Source organism: Malaya genurostris, chromosome 2 (assembly GCF_030247185.1).
Source record: "Malaya genurostris strain Urasoe2022 chromosome 2, Malgen_1.1, whole genome shotgun sequence".
Lineage (NCBI taxonomy): Eukaryota > Metazoa > Arthropoda > Insecta > Diptera > Culicidae > Malaya > Malaya genurostris.
Window position 1 is genome coordinate 201,420,509 of NC_080571.1, and position 21,204 is coordinate 201,441,712.

The following is a 21,204-nucleotide window of genomic DNA, read 5'->3' on the forward strand; positions in this document are numbered from 1 at the left end:
GCATTTATTGCTCTAAGTAGTTTAAAACAATATAAATATGGAATTGCTTTCAACTCGAAAACGATGCCATCATCTGATTTATATATGTCATATTCGAACGATTATGTTGCCAAAAACGAACCGTGCTAAAATCGGTCCGAGGTAAAATGTCATGAAAAAGGATGCTGTACACAGTCTTTTTGGTACTTGGAAACAATTGTATGTAACAGTATAGAAAATCGTGTTTTACGTTGCTTCCAAGCATTCCAAGCATTCCAAGCACTAAAAACTCTTATTGTTGGAATAGGGGGAAAGTCGCTTACACAAAAATGTCGATATCTTCGTTAAAAATTGACGGATTTTAACAATCTATGGCTTGTTGGATAGCTATTACCGGGCGGAATCTGCGTCTGGAAACATATTCTGTTTTCAAGGTCGAGTGTGACAGATACTGTCAAAAAACTGAAAATTTTGATATAAAACTTCGTATAACTCAAAAAGTAAACATCCGATCTCAAAACCATTCAATAGCTTTCTGGGTGACGGGGAGACCTTTCATTTGCGACTAGTTTGATCAAAATCGGTAGAGCCATCTCTGCGATCTCGACCTCTTAGTTGACAACACACATACAGACCCACACACATATACTTACACGGACATTTGCTCAGTTCGTCGAGCTGAATCGATTTTTATGTAACACTCGTAAATTTTTTCTTCGAGTTTGAGCGAATTCTATACCTATTTTTTATTTTTATAAAAAAAGGTAAAAAGATTATGTTAAACTTTTGCCAAACCAAAAAATAAACAAAATTGAGCATAATATAAGGGCTAAATTCGCGAAGCGTTTTGAATTTCTTTTTCTGTCAACGATAAATGGACCAGAATTTCAAGTGTAATAATTTCCTTTCAAAGTGAGTGCAGCGACTCGAGGTGTAGAAAATTGTCGAACGAAGCTCGACGCAAGCATCTTTCAATATGACATGTTAAGGTCAACAATAGTTAGTATATTCGAAAGAAACTCCACTCTCGGGCTGCATCAGGACCAAACTCTACTGACTAACTGACTATTACCACTAATAAATGAAGTTCTCAAAAGGCGGAAGAAAAATATCGCCAGTAGCCTTTGAACGCCAATGAACGCATGGCCTGGGTTGAAGGAAACAAAGAATGCGATTGAACAAAAGTTTTTTTTTCTGATGAAAAAAACTTTTTGAGTGTGGGCTCCCTGAAGCGAGCTTGGTCCACCAGCGGAACACTTTTCATCCAGCGTAGTGCGAAAAACTTTATTTCTATAAATTCTGTTCCCCGGCGAACTACCTATTATGGCTAAAACCGGGGTTGAATAAACGATTTATAATTATAATAATTTTATAAAATGTCATCCTTTATTTCCGGTAACTCAGACCGTTTATGAATAAATTAGATTTCTGAAAAATCAAATAAAACTCGCCAATGTACGTGTTCTTTCTTTTCGTTTCCCCAATCCCCTTTAAAGTAAGAAAGCAAAAATCTTATGATTGAGTTGAGAATCGCTTGTGTGAAAGGCGGTTGTCTAAATCATCAAACCATGTCCGCCTCCAATCTTCGGTTAAGGACGCAAATAGATTCACAGTGGTATCTAGCTGTTTCTACTCATTTCGATATGTTGCTTAGCGTCACTATGATGTAACAAACGAAAGATGAGTTTGCTCATCTTCGCCAGTTCACGTTCTGGTTCTACCTTCTATGAAATCGAGCACCTGCACCACAACGTTTGCCGGCTGCACTATTAGTGAAAAGCTTTTTATCTTCCCCTAGTGTTGAGAATCAAATCATGTTTGCAAAAAGCTACCATACTCTTCACACATAACTCTACCTATCTTATACGAGAAGCGTTAAGTGAACATAAAGTTTACATGGAATCTGAGAAAGCACATGTTCTTGATGCACGCAAAAAAAAGACAAATTCAGTTACTACTTTTTTAAATTTTTATTCGAACGCTACATGAAATAGTTTTTTTTTTCAAATATCTGTTATTTAAACTCCATAAACCTAAACGCAAATTAAAGATGAATCAGTAATGTTGTAACTAACGCTTGGCCTCAGCGGCCGAGTTGCTACGGATCATTAGCTAAGTATAATATTTTTTCCCTTCGTGTCCCTTTATCGTCTTATATTTTGACTCCCCCTATAATTTGCGCGGAACCTCAACCGCGCTATGGCAAGTCCATTAAATTCTCCCCTGCCCCCCGAAGATAAAATGGAAACAGATTTTAAATCTGCCCCAAATAGTAAGACTCACCGGGTTAAACAGTATCCCGAAGAGCCTTCACCCTCGGCCGGCCTTTATGTGGTTTATTTTCGGACCAAAGAGAAGAATAAACCGCTTAATATTTTGAAAATATCTAAAGACTTGGAGTCGAAATATACAACATTGAAATTTATTTCAAAAATTCGTCCCGATAAGCTCAGGGTCTCGTTGACCAGTCTGAAACATGCTAATGAGATCGCTCGAAACGATCACTTTACGCGGGACTACCGCGTTTATATACCAGCTCGCGAAGTCGAGATAGACGGAGTGATCACGGATCCAAGTCTGACATGCGAGGACATTCTCAAACATGGGGTCGGATGTTTTAAAGATCCCTTGCTTAAGAATGTCAAGATACTGGACTGCAAACGTTTGCATTCAGTATCGATCGCCGCGGATGGGACAAAGTCTTATCCCCACTCGGACTCGTATCGGGTGACCTTCTCCGGCTCGGCTTTGCCGAAATTCGTTCTCCTGGCCAGGGTTCATCTACCTGTACGACTTTTCGTACCACGGGTAATGAATTGCACTAGTTGTCAACAACTAGGACACACAGCTTCCCATTGTGGAAATCGGCCCCGCTGCTCGAAGTGTGGAGAGAGTCATGCGGATGGCGTTTGCGACAGAGACATTGAAAAGTGTCTTTACTGTGGGGCGGCCCCGCATGACCTCACAGCATGTTCTGCGTATAAATTGCGTGGAGATCATTTGAAACGATCTCTCAAGCAACGATCAAACCGCTCGTTCGCAGAAATGCTGAAAATCGCCACACCACCTGAACAGAACCCCTACACCTGTTTGTCTGCGGACGATTGCGACTCTGACGATCCTCAAGAAGGTACATCTTCAACTGTCCCTCGTAGTTTTAGGAAGAGGAAAAATATATCATCTCCTAAACTCCCTAGAAAGGGTTCGAAGATATCTCTTGAAGGCCCTCCAAAAGTAACAGCAGAAGGAAGTGTTGGTAAAAAAAACGAAAAGAAGAAGCCAAAAGCTCCTAGTTCCGGAGACTTGAAATCGGAGAAAGAATATCCAACACTTCCGGGGACACCCAAAACCCCGAAAGTCCCCAAGGAACCAGAAAACACATCAAGTGCTGGACTTGTAAAATTCAGTGACATTGTGGACTTTATATTTTCCGTCTTCAACATTTCTGACCCCCTAAAAGGTATTTTGATGACTTTCCTGCCAAAAGTTAAAATGTTTTTGATGCAGCTGACTGCAAAATGGCCCCTCCTCTCAGCAATCGTTTCCTTCGATGGCTAATTTTTCGAACGAGGTCAAGGATTCGATCACTGTTTTACAGTGGAACTGTAGAAGTATCATCCCGAAAATAGATCCTTTTAAATACTTAGTAAATAATCTGAAATGTGACGCATTTGCATTGTGCGAAACTTGGTTAACTTCTGATGTATCACTAAACTTCCACGATTTTAACATTATTCGCCTGGATCGAGATAATCCCTACGGAGGAGTACTTTTGGGGATCAAAAAGTGCTATTCCTTCTTTCGAATTAACCTCCCCTCGATATCAGGTATTGAAGTTGCCGCATGTCATGTCACAATTAAAGGCAAGGACCTTTGTATTGCTTCCATCTATATTCCCCCTAGAGCCTCAGTTGGGTACCACTGGCTCAGCAGTATCATGCAACTTCTTCCCGCACCGACGTTAGTTTTAGGAGACTTTAACTCTCACGGTACGGGATGGGGTTGTCTTCATGATGATAACAGATCAGCTATGATCCATGATATTTGCGACAACTTCAATATGACAATCTTGAATACGGGAGAAATGACACGAATTCCCGCACCACCAGCAAGACCAAGTGCGCTGGACTTATCCCTCTGCTCGACATCGCTACGGTTGGATTGCACGTGGAAGGTAATCCCTGATCCCCACGGTAGCGATCATCTGCCTATCGTAATTTCAATCGCCAGCGGATTAAGACCATCGGAAACAATCAATGTTTTGTATGACCTCACACGAAATATTGATTGGAAATGCTACGCAATATCGATATCTGAGAAACTAGAAACAACACAAGAACTTCCTCCGGAGGAAGAGTATACGTTTATGGCTGGCTTGATTCTCGACACTGCGATTCAAGCTCAGACGAAACGTATACCCGGCGCGAATACTAACATTCGTCCTCCCAACCCGTGGTGGGACAAAGAGTGCTCATCACTGAACGCGGAAAGATCTTTAGCATTCAAAAAGTTCAGAAAATATGGAACACCTGATAATTATAGAAATTACGCAGCGCTAGATAAGCAAATGAAGAACTTAGTTAAAGCAAAGAAACTAGGTTACTGGCGACGGTTTGTTGACGGATTAACAAAAGAAACATCGATGAGCACTCTTTGGAACACAGCCCGACGAATGCGCAACCAAAACACAACGAACGAAAGCGAGGAATATTCTAACCGCTGGATATTCGATTTCGCTAAAAAAGTATGTCCTGATTCTGTTCCGGAACAGAAGATATCCCGCGCCGCGACTTCGAATACAAACGAAACACCGTTTTCGATGGTAGAGTTCTCACTTGCGCTCTTGTCGTGTAACAATAAGGCCCCGGGGTTAGACAGAATTAAATTCAACTTGTTGAAAAAGCTTCCTGACTCTGCCAAAAGGCGCTTGCTGAATTTGTTTAACAAGTTCCTCGAGGGTAATATTGTTCCACACGACTGGAGACAAGTGAGAGTTATCGCCATTCAAAAACCTGGGAAACCAGCCTCCGATCACAATTCGTATCGGCCGATTGCTATGCTTTCCTGTATCCGGAAGTTGTTCGAAAAAATGATTCTCTTCCGTCTAGACAATTGGGTCGAGACTAATGGTTTACTTTCAGATACACAATTCGGCTTCCGCAGGGGTAAAGGAACGAACGATTGTCTTGCGTTGCTCTCAACCGAAATTCAAATGGCATTTGCTCGTAAAGAACAAATGGCATCAGTATTTCTAGATATCAAGGGGGCTTTTGATTCAGTTTCTATAAATATCCTATCTAAGAAGCTGCACCAGCATGGTCTTTCGCCGGTTTTGAATACCTTTTTACATAATCTATTGTCCGAGAAACACATGTATTTTGCACATGGTGATTTGTCGACAATACGATTCAGTTACATGGGTCTTCCTCAGGGCTCATGCTTAAGCCCCCTTTTATATAACTTTTACGTAAACAACATTGATGAATGTATCAACACATCTTGCACGCTAAGACAACTTGCCGACGACAGCGTTGTGTCCATTATAGGACCCAAAGCTGCCGATCTCCAAGGACCATTACAAGATACCCTCGACAACTTGTCGACATGGGCTCTTCAAATGGGTATCGAGTTCTCTACGGAGAAAACTGAGCTGGTCGTATTTTCAAGAAAGCGACAACCAGCACAACTACAGCTTCAACTAGGGGGTGGAACCATAGCTCAGGTCTTCACATTTAAATATCTCGGGGTCTGGTTCGACTCCAAAGGCACCTGGGGATGTCACATTAGATATCTGAAACAAAAATGCCAGCAGAGAATCAATTTTCTTCGCACAATAACCGGAACTTGGTGGGGTGCAAACCCAGGAGACCTGATCAGGCTGTACCAAACAACGATATTGTCCGTAATGGAATATGGATGCTTCTGCTTCCGATCTGCCGCGAACACCCATTTCATTAAACTGGAAAGAATTCAGTATCGTTGTTTGCGTATTGCCTTAGGTTGCATGCAGTCGACTCATACGATGAGTCTCGAAGTGCTCGCGGGCGTCTTACCGTTGAAAAACCGATTCTGGGATCTCTCATATCGATTGCTAATCCGATGCGATATCTTAAATCCGATGGTGATTGAAAACTTCGAAAGGCTTGTCGAGCTCAATTCTCAGACCCGTTTTATGTCCTTGTATTTTGATTACATGGCTCAGAATATTAATCCTTCTTCGTTTGTTTCCAACCGTGCTCATATCTTGGATACTACTAATTCTTCTGTGTTTTTCGACACATCCATGAGAGAAGAAATTCGTGGAATTCCGGACCACGTGCGCCCTCAAGTGGCCCCAAATATTTTTTATAATAAATTTAGAACAGTCAACTGTGAAAAGATGTTTTACACTGACGGATCAAACATCAACAGGTCCACAGGCTTCGGAATCTTCAATCAGAACATCACCGCTTCGTACAAACTCAGTGATCCGGCTTCAGTCTACGTCGCAGAATTAGCTGCTATTCAGTACACCCTCGAGATCATTGAAACCTTGCCCAAAGACCATTACTTCATTGTCACGGACAGTCTAAGCTCAATAGAAGCTCTCCGGGCAATGAAGTCAGGAAAGTATCCCCCATATTTCCTGGGGAAAATACGGGAACATTTGAGAACTTTATCTGAACGGTCTTATTTAATATCGTTAGTCTGGGTCCCTTCGCATTGTTCCATTCCGGGCAATGAAAAGGCAGACTCATTGGCTAAGGTGGGCGCATTAGAAGGTGATATTTATGAAAGACCAATCTGCTTCAATGAATTTTTCAGTATCTCTCGTCAGAAAACTCTCGAAAGTTGGCAAACTTCATGGAGCAATGGCGAACTGGGACGATGGCTGCATTCCATTATCCCTAGGGTATCGACGAAACCTTGGTTCAGGGGGATGAACGTGAGTCGTGACTTCATTCGTGTGATGTCTCGGCTCATGTCAAACCATTACACCTTCAACGCGCACCTCCGGCGTATTGGAGTCGTGGAGAGCGGTCTCTGCGCTTGTGGTGACGGTTATCAGGACATCGAGCATGTCGTATGGACGTGTACGGAGTATCGTGACGCCAGGTCTTTATTAAAGGACTCCCTAAGGGCCCGAGGTAGACCACCTGAAGTTCCGGTCCGAGATGTGTTGGCTAGTCGGGATATCTCTTATATGCTTCTTATATACCAGTACCTCAAACACATTAATATCCAAGTGTAATCTGTTATACCTCGCTCAGAAAGTATAATCTCCACCTACAGATTCGACACTAACATCCGCCCGATTCTCTCGATCACCGTCCCTGTCCACCATCTTCATTGGAACTAACAAGATCTTTTTTTGTCACTAACTTTTCGTTCCCCCTTCCCCCGTCTCTTCACCATCTCGATGTAGTTGCCATTAGATCTCTGTAGTTTTCAGACATTTTGTTTCCATACCCCCTATTTACCTCGGTTTCCACAATATTTACTTCTTTTATTTTTTCATCTCTTCGTAACATCACCATCACCGCCTACGGTCCTACGCTCCAGTCGATGACCAGCATGCGGGCCACCCGCCGGGCCTTCGTAGCCTGGGGGTGTTTCCCGCGGACCCACACGAACTGAAAGGAAGCGGCCATAGATAGCACCAACTGGAAGTCATGCAATATTCAATTCACCGACCACTGCCGAACGCCAGCTAAAAGCTTTTTCCAAAAATTCTAGACGACATAATCTAATGATACTATTCTAGTTTTAAGTTAGTCGTTAATTAAGATTAGGAAATACCCTTGGCATCTTAGAGCTTAAGCAGTGTGCCTGAAAATATATATTATACTATTGAAAAAAAAAAAAAAATGAATCAGTAATGTTCATCAAGTGGACCACTATGCGTTTTTTTTATTAAATCCCTTCATTCCTTTTAATGGAACAAAAACTGGTTACCCGCGGAAACAGCTTTTTCCTGTGCCAAATCGCATCGACGTTCAGTTCTACATAATTCGTTTTCCGATGGCTGTTGAGAGTAGATAAAAAATTTGAAACCTATTTTCGAAAACAATGTACCAGGAAACGGTAATGCACAATGGCTGATGTGGCTCAAAGGATTCGTCCGTTTGCAGCAGCGGGAAGGTTTCAAAGCAACACCACCCACCATTACGGTGCAATAATGGCAGAAACGAGTTTCGTGGATCACACGTTTTTCTCACTTTTTTTTTGCGTTGGGCATACTCCCCATGGTCGTGAAAAAAAAACACGGAAAGATGCGTTCATGCTCAAGATTCACGGCTGTCGCTCTGGAGTGATGCTGCAAGCTATTTACTCAAGTTCAAAGTGCAATTAAAATTTCATTGAATACACCTCGCTTGCGCGTTCATGTGGTGGACGATGAAACAGACGGCATAAATTATGAGTGGATATAATCGGGCAAAGGTCGTGATGAAAACCTTGTTCGATCCCCCTAGCGGTGCACTATTCACACTTTTACTTTTATGATTTCTAATAACATCGTATTCGTCACGAGAGAGTAAATCGAGGAACTCTTTGTAAATACAAAAAGTTTTGGATGAAAATAATATTTTTGAAAACAGACTTCCTTCGTCGAGAACGGCAAAAGAGTGTTTCGCGCAGTCACGACTCCACCCCGTTTCGAGTGTGACCTTTGGAAATAACGATGGGAAAATGTGCGACATCAGTTCCATCCTGTAGCGTTTTCCACTCACCTGTTTCGTTTAGCAGTTTGCACGATTGCATGTACTGGCAGAGGTGTACAAATTCGCCAACATCCGGCAGTGTTTGATTGACCTGGCACATGTGCCTCGTGAACGCACCAGTGATTGCGGCCAGCCGATCGAATGCTGCAATATTTATGTGTCCGTTAGGAAGCCTGCAAGTGAAAAGGAAGTGATGAGGTAAAAATACTCGAGCAGTCTGCTGTCATGGGCTTGGTACAGCGTCGGTTCCGTCGCAGTCGATATGGATAAAAACAAAAATGGATTTGGGTTCAAATTACGCGAATGCATAACTGGATACATGTAACAGTATTTTGAATCGCGAATCACGTCGTCCTGGAAATATTTTTTTTGCGTTTCACAAACTACGTTTTTGCTGATATTTACTCTGTAACCGAAATAATTCCGGAATAGAAAATTTTGCAGTTCACTAAAATGAAACTTTTCTCGCAACAGACATATTTGCTGGCAGTGTAAATATTTGTGATTTTGTTTTTAAAACTGTACAGCCTTGGTGTCTAGCATTTTCCCGTCATTCTATTGTGTTCGACAAAAAATCTCAACAATAGAAAAGGTCACACTTGAAAGGGTTGGGCAATCAAATAAATACTAAATAAAGACAACAGGGTGAAAGTAGAGTGTTGCAAAGGATTGATAAGGATAAAAAGATAGAAAAACTGGAAGTTGTCTCCTACCAATGTCTTCCAATTAAAGCTTGCTTCATATAGAATTGGAACAAATTTTTGCTCATATTGTGGCGCTCCTGGTGGACGGATTTGGAAGTTCTTGGCGCTCAAGTGTCTGGAATTTTGTCAGCTTCACGTATGATTTTTGACATTCCGCAAATCGACTGTACTTTGTAAACAATCAACATGGTGTAATATGACCATGTAACATTAAATCTTTCACACATCCCAGACCATGCAACATTAAATCTTTCCCACACTTCAGACCACACGCACTTGACAAATTTCCATAAAACACGTACTCGACAAATTTCCATTTGACACCAAGTCACGAAGCCCAGAAACCCACTTGAAATATAAACTTCACCTACATAAGACAATTAAATTGTCAGCACTTACTTCAACCCAACGAAAAATATCGCATTTATACAACAAACGTAAACACGGAAACTTGAGCATCAAATATCAACTAAAAACAATTCAGTTATGTCATTTCCCCGCTTCTCCACTTTCCACACCTCTACACCTCTCTCAAACAGTGCCATATGGCATGACCTAGAATAACGGTAACCCAGGAAAAGACACTGACTCGAACCGACACTCACGAGAGTTAAACCTGACTACTCTCAACCTCCCCTCTCCGCATCACACTCACACACTTGTCTAGAAACATTACTCACTCTCTCTCTTACTCAAATAGATTACAATGACCGAGACACGTCATTGGTTAAATCAGACTTAAGCTACGCGTTCTAACTCCTCCCCCCCGGATTTATAGCAATCCATACTGGAAATTTTAATTTAACAAAGTTAGGAGAGAATAGACTATAAAAGGATGATATTTAAATAAAGAAGACAGATTATGATTATGTTTGAAACCGTGCGTATTTATTATTAAATGGCGACCGTGTGTTTTTCCGACCAGCGATTCCGTGGTGTGCAAGTGATAGAATTTCTTAATGATTCGCGGGAATTGAACTTGTGAAACAATTCGGTTTCAGTTAAAGTACTATTGACTGTTTTATACGTGCAAGTGATGGAATTTCTTAACGATTCTCGGGAATTGAACTTGTGAAACAATTCGGTTTCAGTTAAAGTACTATTGACTGTTTTATAAGTGCAAGTGATAAGGCAAAAAAAAAAAAAAATTTCGAAGAAATAAACTCTAACAATGATCAGGATTCAAAATTCGGAACAGTGCAAAAGTGCCTATATTTTTTCAAAGGAAGTTACTACTGCTTCAAAGAAATTAACTTATGAAATAGTTGCAAGCCTGTAAAAAGTGTTCCTGACATTCCACAGTGATGGCAACAAGCTCCAATTATCGGTGATTTGGTGAAGTGTGCGATTTGGCTTAAGTGGCTAAACAGAATACAAGAAATACAACAGAATGCAATAACTGATAAACGAGTGTTTAATGATGAAAAGATGCAAGTGACGATCGTTATTATCGTTAGTTTGTTCGACTTTCGGTAATTGGTGCTCGTTTGATAGCAGTGAATAACCAGAAAACATCGTGCGACGCTAACTATGAACTACCGGAGAAATTCTGTGTGCAAACAGAATTAAAACAAAACCGTGTGTCACCAAGGAAGGATCCGCTACAACACGAAGAGACGACGACAACGCTCACACAGGAGTACCGGCAACATGAGGACGAAAAGGGAGTAAAACTAAGGTACTGTGCTTAAATTAGGAATTAGGGACAACTAGCTAGGAATATATCGAGTTGAGACAAAAACAACATTTGTGAATAGGATTATGGGTTGGTTTTCGTCAGACGAAACCATCAATAACACAATAGCCTCCCCGACGAGGGAAACGGAAGGCATCGCACTCTGCGCGTTGGTAGGGATAGTAATAGGCTATCTGCTACTGAAAGGCCTACTAAAATTACACAAACAATATACGGAAAAGATAGCAGTCAAGGCCGCACGTCAGGTACAACTGACCAACGTTTAAATTTAGACTACGTACACAAACATTTTTAGGCGACAATGGAAAATTCTTATAACGACAAATGGCCTTTAACGGTCAAAGAGAAACTTAATGAAATTAAAATTCGTGTAGAGGAAAAACGCAAACAGGCGATTCCTGAAAAACACAAATGTGGTTATGCATGTATATTCATGTCCAGAAGACTACACACTATATCTTATAATTGCGAAAAGAATGACTTTTTCTTTAAAAAAAAAAAAAAAAAAAGTTTTTTTTAGCGATAAAAATAATATAATGTCCACTTAAAATACGATAAATTTTTATATAAACGTTATATATATCCAAGCAAAAATGAAATGCAAAATTATAAGGAGCTAGAAAAACTCCACATTTATGTAAAAAAAGTCGATAAACACGAAACTATCAGAAAAATTACTCGACGAAAAATTGAATAGATGCCAAGAATTAAAAACAGACCTTGAAAAATTTTTTACAAAAGAACAAGAAACTATCGACGACAAAACTTTCCACAACTTAGTAAAAAATACGAGACTGTGGACTGACGAAATTTGCGAAATAATAAAATTTAAACTCGCATGTATTAAAGCAACCAAAAACGACACAATGACCCAAACAACAACCCCGTTCGACTTACGTCAGGCGACGGCTCTTATACAACCTTACGATGGTTCTCCTGAGAACTTATACACGTTTATCGACTCAGCTAGATTGCTGAATGAGTTAGTTCTGCCAGACCACATGGCCATGGCAATAAAATTTCTAAAAACCAGACTGTCCGGAAAAGCCAGACAAGGCATTCCTGAAACAGTCAACACAATCGATAATTTGATACAACTAGTCGAGGAAAGGTGTAAAATCACGACCACCCCCGAAAGTATCATAGCAAAAATAAACACATTAAAGCAAAAAAACTCAATAAATAGTTTTTGCGATGAAATTGAAACCCTCTGCACAAAACTCGAAAATACCTATGTCGAGCAAAATATCCCACTACCAGTGGCAAAATCAATGAGCACTAAGATAGGGGTAAACGCTCTAATAAAAGGGTGTAACAACACCGAATTAAAAATAATTCTCAAAGCTGGTAATTTCAGCAACATTAGAGAAGCAAACCAGAAAGCACAAGAATTGGGTACAGATGAAATAACCCACTCCCAAATAATGCACACACGTTTTGTTCAACAGCACCAACAACGTGTGAATAATTTTAATAGAGGGGCAAGACAATATAATGCACCCAGATATCCAGTGCAATACAATAGGTATCCACAAAAACAATTATTTTATAATAATAGAAATAATTATAATCATAATAATTTTAATAATAATTTCAACCATAACAATTTTAATGCAAATAATCAAGAATTCCGGCATGAAGGTAATATGCGGAATACAACAAATTACCGTGGAAGACCCCGCAGAGAAGGTCAATACCACGAAAATTTCCGAAGGAACGGAAATAACAGAATATTATTAACCAACGAGGAACAGATGGAAAATGCCTCACAAAATGAAACATTAAATATAATACCAAGTCAGTACGAACAAGTACAAAATATTAACCAATACCCAACGAACCAAAATTTTTAAGAAAGACCTTGTATACCATGAATATACACGCCGCTAATTTTATCAAAGTAGGTATAAGAATGACAAATTCAATATGCACATTTATTATAGATTCAGGTGCAGATATATCAGTATTTAAAGCAAACAAAATATCTCCGCAACAACCAATCAATATAAATAATAAAATTAAACTTACCGGAATTACCGATGGCGAGATAGAAACCATCGCATCGACAGAAACAGAATTAATATTTAACAACGAAGTTTCTATTAAACATAGATTCCACCTAGTAAGCCCAAATTTTCCTATTTCTACAGATGGCATCTTAGGTAGAGATTTCCTATCGGCTCATAAATGCCTAATAGATTATGAATGTTGGATATTAAACTTTACAATTAACAATATTCCAATAGCAATACCGATTCAAGATACAATCGATAAAAACTACATTATACCAGGAAGATGCGAAGTTATCAGAATAATGCAAAATTTAAAAATCAGTGAGGACATGGTACTACACTCACAGGAAATTAAACAAGGGTTATTTTGCGCAAGCGCAATTATTTCACCACAAAAACAATTCGTAAAATTTATGAATACTACTGACAAACCTATAAATGTCAGCCAATCTGAATTCAAGCCAATTTTAGAACCTTTAAGCAAGTACACAATTTTGAAAAACAACATGTACAAAAATAACACTAGAAAAAACAAAGTCCTAACTGAACTCGATTTAAGCAATGTACCCATATACGCTAAAAACAGCCTGGAAAAATTAATTTCAAACTATTCTGATATATTTTGCTTACCAGACGAACCAGTTTCGTCAAACAATTTTTATTCACAAAATATTGAACTGAGCGATAGAGTCCCAGTATACATTCCCAACTACAAAACGATTCACTCACAAAGCAACGAAATTGCAACACAAGTAAACAAAATGTTGAGAGATGATATTATCGAACCATCCATATCACCATATAACAATCCAATTTTACTAGTCCCGAAAAAATCAGAAAACAATAATACAAAATGGAGATTAGTAGTTGATTTCCGGCAACTTAACAAAAAAATATTAGCCGATAAATTCCCACTGCCAAGAATTGATGCTATCCTAGATCAGCTTGGTAGAGCAAAATATTTTACAACTCTGGATTTAATGTCAGGATTCCATCAAATACCCTTAGAAGTAAACTCCAGGAAATTTACAGCATTTTCAACCCAATCCGGTCACTTTCAATTTAAAAGATTACCGTTTGGTTTAAATATCAGCCCAAACAGTTTTCAAAGAATGATGACAATCGCAATGTCAGGATTAACACCTGAACATGCTTTTGTATATATAGATGATATTATAGTAGTTGGATGTTCAATTCAACACCACCTTCAGAATTTAGAGAAAGTTTTTGAACGCATTAGGAAGTACAATCTCAAATTAAACCTCAATAAGTGTAAATTTTTTAATACAGAAGTAACATATTTAGGTCACAAAATTACAGACAAAGGAATACTACCGGATAGTAATAAATACGAAGCAATAAAAAATTACCCTACGCCAACAAGTAGCGACGACGTACGAAGATTCGTTGCCTTTTGCAACTATTACAGAAAATTCGTCCCAAATTTCGCAACCATAGCCTACCCATTAAATCAGCTACTAAAGAAAAACCAGAAATTTTCATGGACATTAGAATGTCAGCATGCCTTTGTAACCTTAAAATCCTTCTTAATGTCACCAAAACTTCTACAATACCCAGATTTTAATGAACAATTTATTTTAACCACAGACGCCTCAGACGTTGGATGTGGTGCAGTTTTATCACAAATAATTAATGGCAATGACTTACCAATAGCATTCGCCAGCAAAAGCTTTACACCCGGAGAAAAAAATAAATCAGTAATTTTGAAAGAATTGACAGCAATACACTGGTCAATTAATTACTTTAAGTCCTACCTATATGGACGTAAATTTACTATACGAACGGATCACAGACCGTTAGTATTTCTATTTAATATGAAAAACCCAACCTCCAAATTAACTAGAATGAGGTTAGATTTAGAGGAATTTGAATTTAATATAGAATATATTCAAGGTAAAAGTAATGTTGCAGCCGATGCGTTATCACGCATAATAATGTCTTCCGATGAATTAAAGGCAAATAGTATTTTGATGGTTAATACAAGGTCAATGTCAAAAAAACAAGAACTGATAAAAAAGAAAAAAGAACAAGATAAATTAAATAATACCAAAAATACTAACTATAATAATAATTTAAGTAATAATCCTTGCATCAACAGTGAGCCTGATCAACTCTCTGTTTATTCAACGGAAACTCCTAGCGAAGTAAGAAACTTATTGAAAATGAGGTGTTTTTTCGAAAACAACCACATTATAATTGATACATACCAAGGGATACAAAAACAAAAACCGATGCATCGTGTAATTACAGAAATAAGAGATATCAGACAAACACTCGTGTTTGCAATCTCCAAATATGAAGAAGAAATGAGAAAATTAAAAGTTAGCAGAGTAGCAATCTCTTGCAATGATAAAATATTTGAAATGGTACCTATGGAAATGTTTAAAGGTCTCGCCCTAAAAACAATTAAAACATTACAAATTATTATCTACAAACCACCGAAGTTTATTAGTAAACCTCAGGAAATACAAACAATATTAAAGAATCACCATGAACTACCAACAGGAGGACACATCGGACAAAACAGATTGTACCTCAAATTAAGAGAAATATACACATGGAAATTTATGAAAAGTTCAATTGCTAATTTCATCAAGGCCTGTGAAATTTGCAAAAAGAACAAAATTATTAAACATACTAAAGAAAAATTACAAATTACTAATACACCTAACAAACCATTTGAAGTAGTGGCAATCGATACGGTTGGACCATTACCCAAAACAATCCATAATAATAGATACGCTGTAAGCATACAGTGTGAATTAACCAAATACGTTGTATATATACCTATTCCAACCAAAGAAGCTAACATCGTAGCTAAAGCGTTAGTAGAAAATTTCATTTTAACTTACGGTAAATTTCTTGAGTTAAAAACCGACAGAGGAACCGAATATAAAAACGAGGTTCTAGAACAAATTTGCAAATTATTAAAAATTAAACAAACATTTTCGACAGCTTATCATCCTCAGACAATTGGTTCTTTGGAAAGAAATCACAGATGCCTCAACGAGTTTCTGCGATCTTTTATCAACGAACATCAATCTGACTGGGATGATTGGTTACAATACTATGCATTTTCATATAACACAACACCACACTCAGATCATGGGTATACACCCTACGAACTAGTTTTCGGCGTAAAAGCCAGACTACCACAAGAAATTTATTCAGACAAAATTGAACCAATATATAATTTCGACATGTACAATAAAGAGTTACAATACCGACTACACAAATCACACGAAATAGCAAACAAACATTTAATACACCAAAAAGAATTCAGAAAATCAACAACAGATCACCTATGCAATCCGATAGAAATACAATTGAACGACATAGTGTATCTACAAAACGAAAATAGACGCAAACTAGATCCATTTTATATTGGTCCATTTAAAGTTACACAACTTCAAGATTCAAATTGTGAAATACAAAATTTACAGTCAAAAGAAAAAACCATTGTTCACAAAAATAGACTCATCAAAGCATAAAATACAAAATTGTAACATAAACTTTTAGAATTAAGATTTAGATACCGAGCTTAACACCACGTAAAACAAAAAAAAAAAAAAGAGAGAAAAATCAAAAAATAATTGCCGTGGATGTAAGTGAAGTTTTACTCAGCTTCTCTGAGAAAAACTGTAAAATTCGGTTATTTTAGATATAAGAAAACACTGTAATATATATTAAAATTGTTAGGGAGTTCGAACGCAACAGTAAACTAATCCCTTAAAGCACTACAGAATGATTTCCCTTCGTTACATCATTCTTCCAAAAGGGGGATGATGTAATATGACCATGTAACATTAAATCTTTCACACATCCCAGACCATGCAACATTAAATCTTTCCCACACTTCAGACCACACGCACTTGACAAATTTCCATAAAACACGTACTCGACAAATTTCCATTTGACACCAAGTCACGAAGCCCAGAAACCCACTTGAAATATAAACTTCACCTACATAAGACAATTAAATTGTCAGCACTTACTTCAACCCAACGAAAAATATCGCATTTATACAACAAACGTAAACACGGAAACTTGAGCATCAAATATCAACTAAAAACAATTCAGTTATGTCATTTCCCCGCTTCTCCACTTTCCACACCTCTACACCTCTCTCAAACAGTGCCATATGGCATGACCTAGAATAACGGTAACCCAGGAAAAGACACTGACTCGAACCGACACTCACGAGAGTTAAACCTGACTACTCTCAACCTCCCCTCTCCGCATCACACTCACACACTTGTCTAGAAACATTACTCACTCTCTCTCTTACTCAAATAGATTACAATGACCGAGACACGTCATTGGTTAAATCAGACTTAAGCTACGCGTTCTAACTCCTCCCCCCCGGATTTATAGCAATCCATACTGGAAATTTTAATTTAACAAAGTTAGGAGAGAATAGACTATAAAAGGATGATATTTAAATAAAGAAGACAGATTATGATTATGTTTGAAACCGTGCGTATTTATTATTAAAATGGAAGCCGAAAGAAGGAAAAAAATTGTGCACAGTTATTTGGAAAATCTATTGTGGTCTTTATTTAGGCTAGCAAAACAGCTGAAATTGCCCTGAAATACCGTATGACGCGTTATCAAACGGTATAAGGAAACATTGATGACGATTCGGAAGCCTCAAGCCAATTGTCGCAGTGGAACTGGTGACCGGAAACTGCGTGGTAACATTTTAAAGACGATTAAAAGGAATCTTAATCTGTCGGACCGTGATTTGGCCAGAAAATTCGGTGCTGCCAAATAGTACCGTGAGGAGAACTCGACTCCGGGAAGGAATCAAGTCGTATCGAGCTAGCTAACAGCCAAATCGGACCATAAAACAGAATAGTGTGATCAAAATGCGTGCTCGGAAACTACATGACCAGGTTCTGACCAAGTTCGACTGGTGTCTTCTGATGGACGATGAAACCTATGTCAAGGCTGACTTCGGGCAAATCCCAGGTCAATAATTTTGCTTGGCGACGGCTCGGGGGGATATTCCAGCCAAATTTAAATTTGTTTTGGCCGACAAATTTGCAAGAAAATTTATGATTTGGCAGGGCATTTGCAGCTGTGGCAAAAAACGAATGTTTTCGTTACAAATAAGACAATGACATCGGAACTATACCAAAAAGAGTGTCTCCAAAAACGAATATTGCCGTTCATTCGATCCCACGACCATCCCGTAATGTTTTGGTAGATTTGGCAAGCTGTCATTACAGCAAAGTCGTTCAAGAATGGTATGCAGAGAAAGGGATCCAGTTTGTTCCGAAAAACCTTAACCCACCCAACTGCCCCCAGTTCCGCCCTATTGAGAAATACTGGGCAATCATGAAGAGGAGACTCAAGGCAAAGCGAAATGTTGTCAAAGACATCAATCAGATGACGACCTGGTGGAATAAGATAGCTAAAACGATGGACAAAGAAGGTGTGCGCCGCACTTTTCTTAGAAGTATGAAGAAAACGCTACATTTTTATAAAAAAAATCTTGAATTCAATAATAAATAACTGAAATACAAGCAATTATCTTTGTTCCAATTCTATCTGAAGCAAGCTTTAGTGTCATTATTAGCAACAAAATTGTGAAACATCGGCAAAAAAGTATATCAAGTTTTTCAGTATCTAACGATAAATACCAACTGGATAAAGGAACTATACAACTATACGTTGCGTCGTGACTATGGTCTTGACGGATTGCATACCAATATCAACATGTTTTCTACTGATTAACTAATAAGAACAAATGGTTAGGAAATAGTATTGGGATTGATACCACTCCAACTCAAACTGAACATATCAGCAGTGTGATAGCCACCATTGCCGACCGCCTCCATCTTCATCGTTCACAGGAAATGATTAATAATGAAAAGAAGGGGAAATGTTAATGCTTTACTTTTATTCCGGAGGGACAACGACTCATTATTCTTTTCCCTAGGTGTCGCAGAGTTCGTGATTTGGGTAGATATGAGGTCTAGGATTCGCTCTAAGCTAGCAATTCTCCTTACGTAACTATTTTTACGAACAAAATCTCAAATAACGTAATTTTTTCCGGTTTATTGGTATTCCTTGAAAACCCTTACAATGAGTATACATTTCTGAAGGCCCCCCATTTTTCACGAGGTAACCGATTTTACAATAAGTGTTATTGTTTTGTAGTATTAGTATCTACGAACATGTTCGTGAAATATTTCGTCGATATTCGAATTTTCTATACTATTTTTAGTTATATTAACTTTTATATACCTTTTCATTGTAATGCTTCCTGAAACTCAAGTTCTCTTTCGAGTTATACGAAACTTTGCAAATGGATAAACAACTATTTTTGTCATAGAATGACGGGAAAATTGTTTAAAAATGTTCAATTTTACTCAAATTTCTACTTAAATTTTCCAAAGAAATATCTCCTCCTCTTTTCTGGCCGGATTTGGCTTCAGTCCACTACGCCAACTCCGTTCTACAGTGGTTGTTAAAAAATAATGTACAATTCGTGGAAAAGGACATCAACCCACCGAACTGCCCGGATCTTCGGCCAATTGAAAGGTATTGAGCAATTGTCAAGCGGCACTTTCGGAAGGAAGGTACAGTGTTCCAAAACATGCAGGGGTTAAAAAAACTGGACAGCTGCCACCAGGAAAGTCACAAAAGTAACAGTGCAGAGTTTAATGAAGAATTTCAAGTCCAAAGTGCGAGCGTTTCACAGAAACTAGGAATTTCTTCAATATAATCAGTGAAATGCATAGAAATGTAATTTTTCTACAATATATCGAAAACTGTTGTCAAAATATGTTTTTTTTTTCGATTTTTTATTCAATAATCAATGTTGTTAACTACTTTTCGGTACACCCCTTATTCATCAAAAAATAAAAAAAATAATTGCTATAATTTGCATTTTAAACCTACGGATAATGTTCCGACTGAAGTTCATGCCCACACAAATTCCTATTATTTTTTTTGAAATTTTTCATGAAATACTCTCCAATACGCTATTTTCATTCAGCTGCACGAAACAAAACATTCGCTCATGACCAAGGATGCCAAGTGATTTTTTCAAAAATCTGTGTTTGATTCAAAAATCAGTCTGTGCAAAATATATGTCCTCTTTCCATAAAAACACAGCCAAACGGGATAATTTTCGTGAATAAAAAAAGTATCGGCACTTTCATGCGCCCTGTACATTATTATTCTGTTTTCCCTAGAAAATTGAAGACTTTTAGAGACTTATTCTCGAGCAGCAAGAAGTTCCGCAAATACTCACTTAATTCAACTTGAAAGTACAGAACAAGTTCCACGTGAACTTTCCCGCTGCTTAGAAACTGAACAATTAGCTTAGATGTTCGTTCAGTTGCGTCGCGCGAACTTCGAAGTGTGCATAATTACTTAAAAAATGGGCTGCTCGTGAACTTCGTAGGTTGCTTAAGACAAATCAGTCCCTTTTATCCGAGCTTTTTTTAGTTGGGTTTCCATTCTGCGATCGCTATCGGAAATTTGTGTCAGTTTTTAAATTCGTGCAGCATATTGAAAATATGTGAAACACAGACTAATCTGTGAATCTGGCATCTCTACCCATGGCAACAATAAACGTAGCTCGCACTTGTACACACAGAGAAAAATATTGTCGAACTAACTATACTTGGGCTTATCACATCGATTCATTTTACAATAGTAGTAGCAGCAGAAAACCGGGTTCGATACTGTAAATATTGTTTCTTTTAGCAACAAATGAAATTTTTACCTATTTTTATATATATAAAAAATAGGTATAGAATTCGCTCAAACTTTAGAAAAATTTTCCGAGGCCCGGATCGACCAATCGATTCAGCTCGACGAACTGAGCAAATGTCTGTGTGTGTGTATGTGTGTGTGTCTGTATGTGTGTTGTCAACTAAGAGGTCGAGATCTCAGAGATGGCTGAACCGATTTTGATCAAACTAGTCGCAAATGAAAGGTCTCCCCGTCACCCAAAACGCTATTGAATGGTTTTGAGATCGGATGTTTACTTTTTGAGTTATACAAAGTTTTATGTCAAAATTTTCAGTTTTTTGACAGTATCTGTCACAATTGACCTTGAAAACAGAATATGT

The 21,204-nt window shown here is 38.2% G+C and overlaps 1 protein-coding gene across 3 annotated transcripts in view; it reads right to left on the bottom strand.

Moving 5' to 3' along the window:
* Nucleotides 1-21,204, bottom strand: part of LOC131427060 (ras-GEF domain-containing family member 1B) — a 154,698-nt gene that overhangs the window by 10,203 nt on the left and 123,291 nt on the right. For all 3 annotated transcript variants that reach the window (XM_058589959.1, XM_058589958.1, XM_058589957.1), the window contains one exon: nt 8,691-8,854. In XM_058589959.1, coding sequence (XP_058445942.1) covers nt 8,691-8,854 — 164 coding nt within the window. The remainder of the gene's footprint in view (nt 1-8,690; nt 8,855-21,204) is intronic.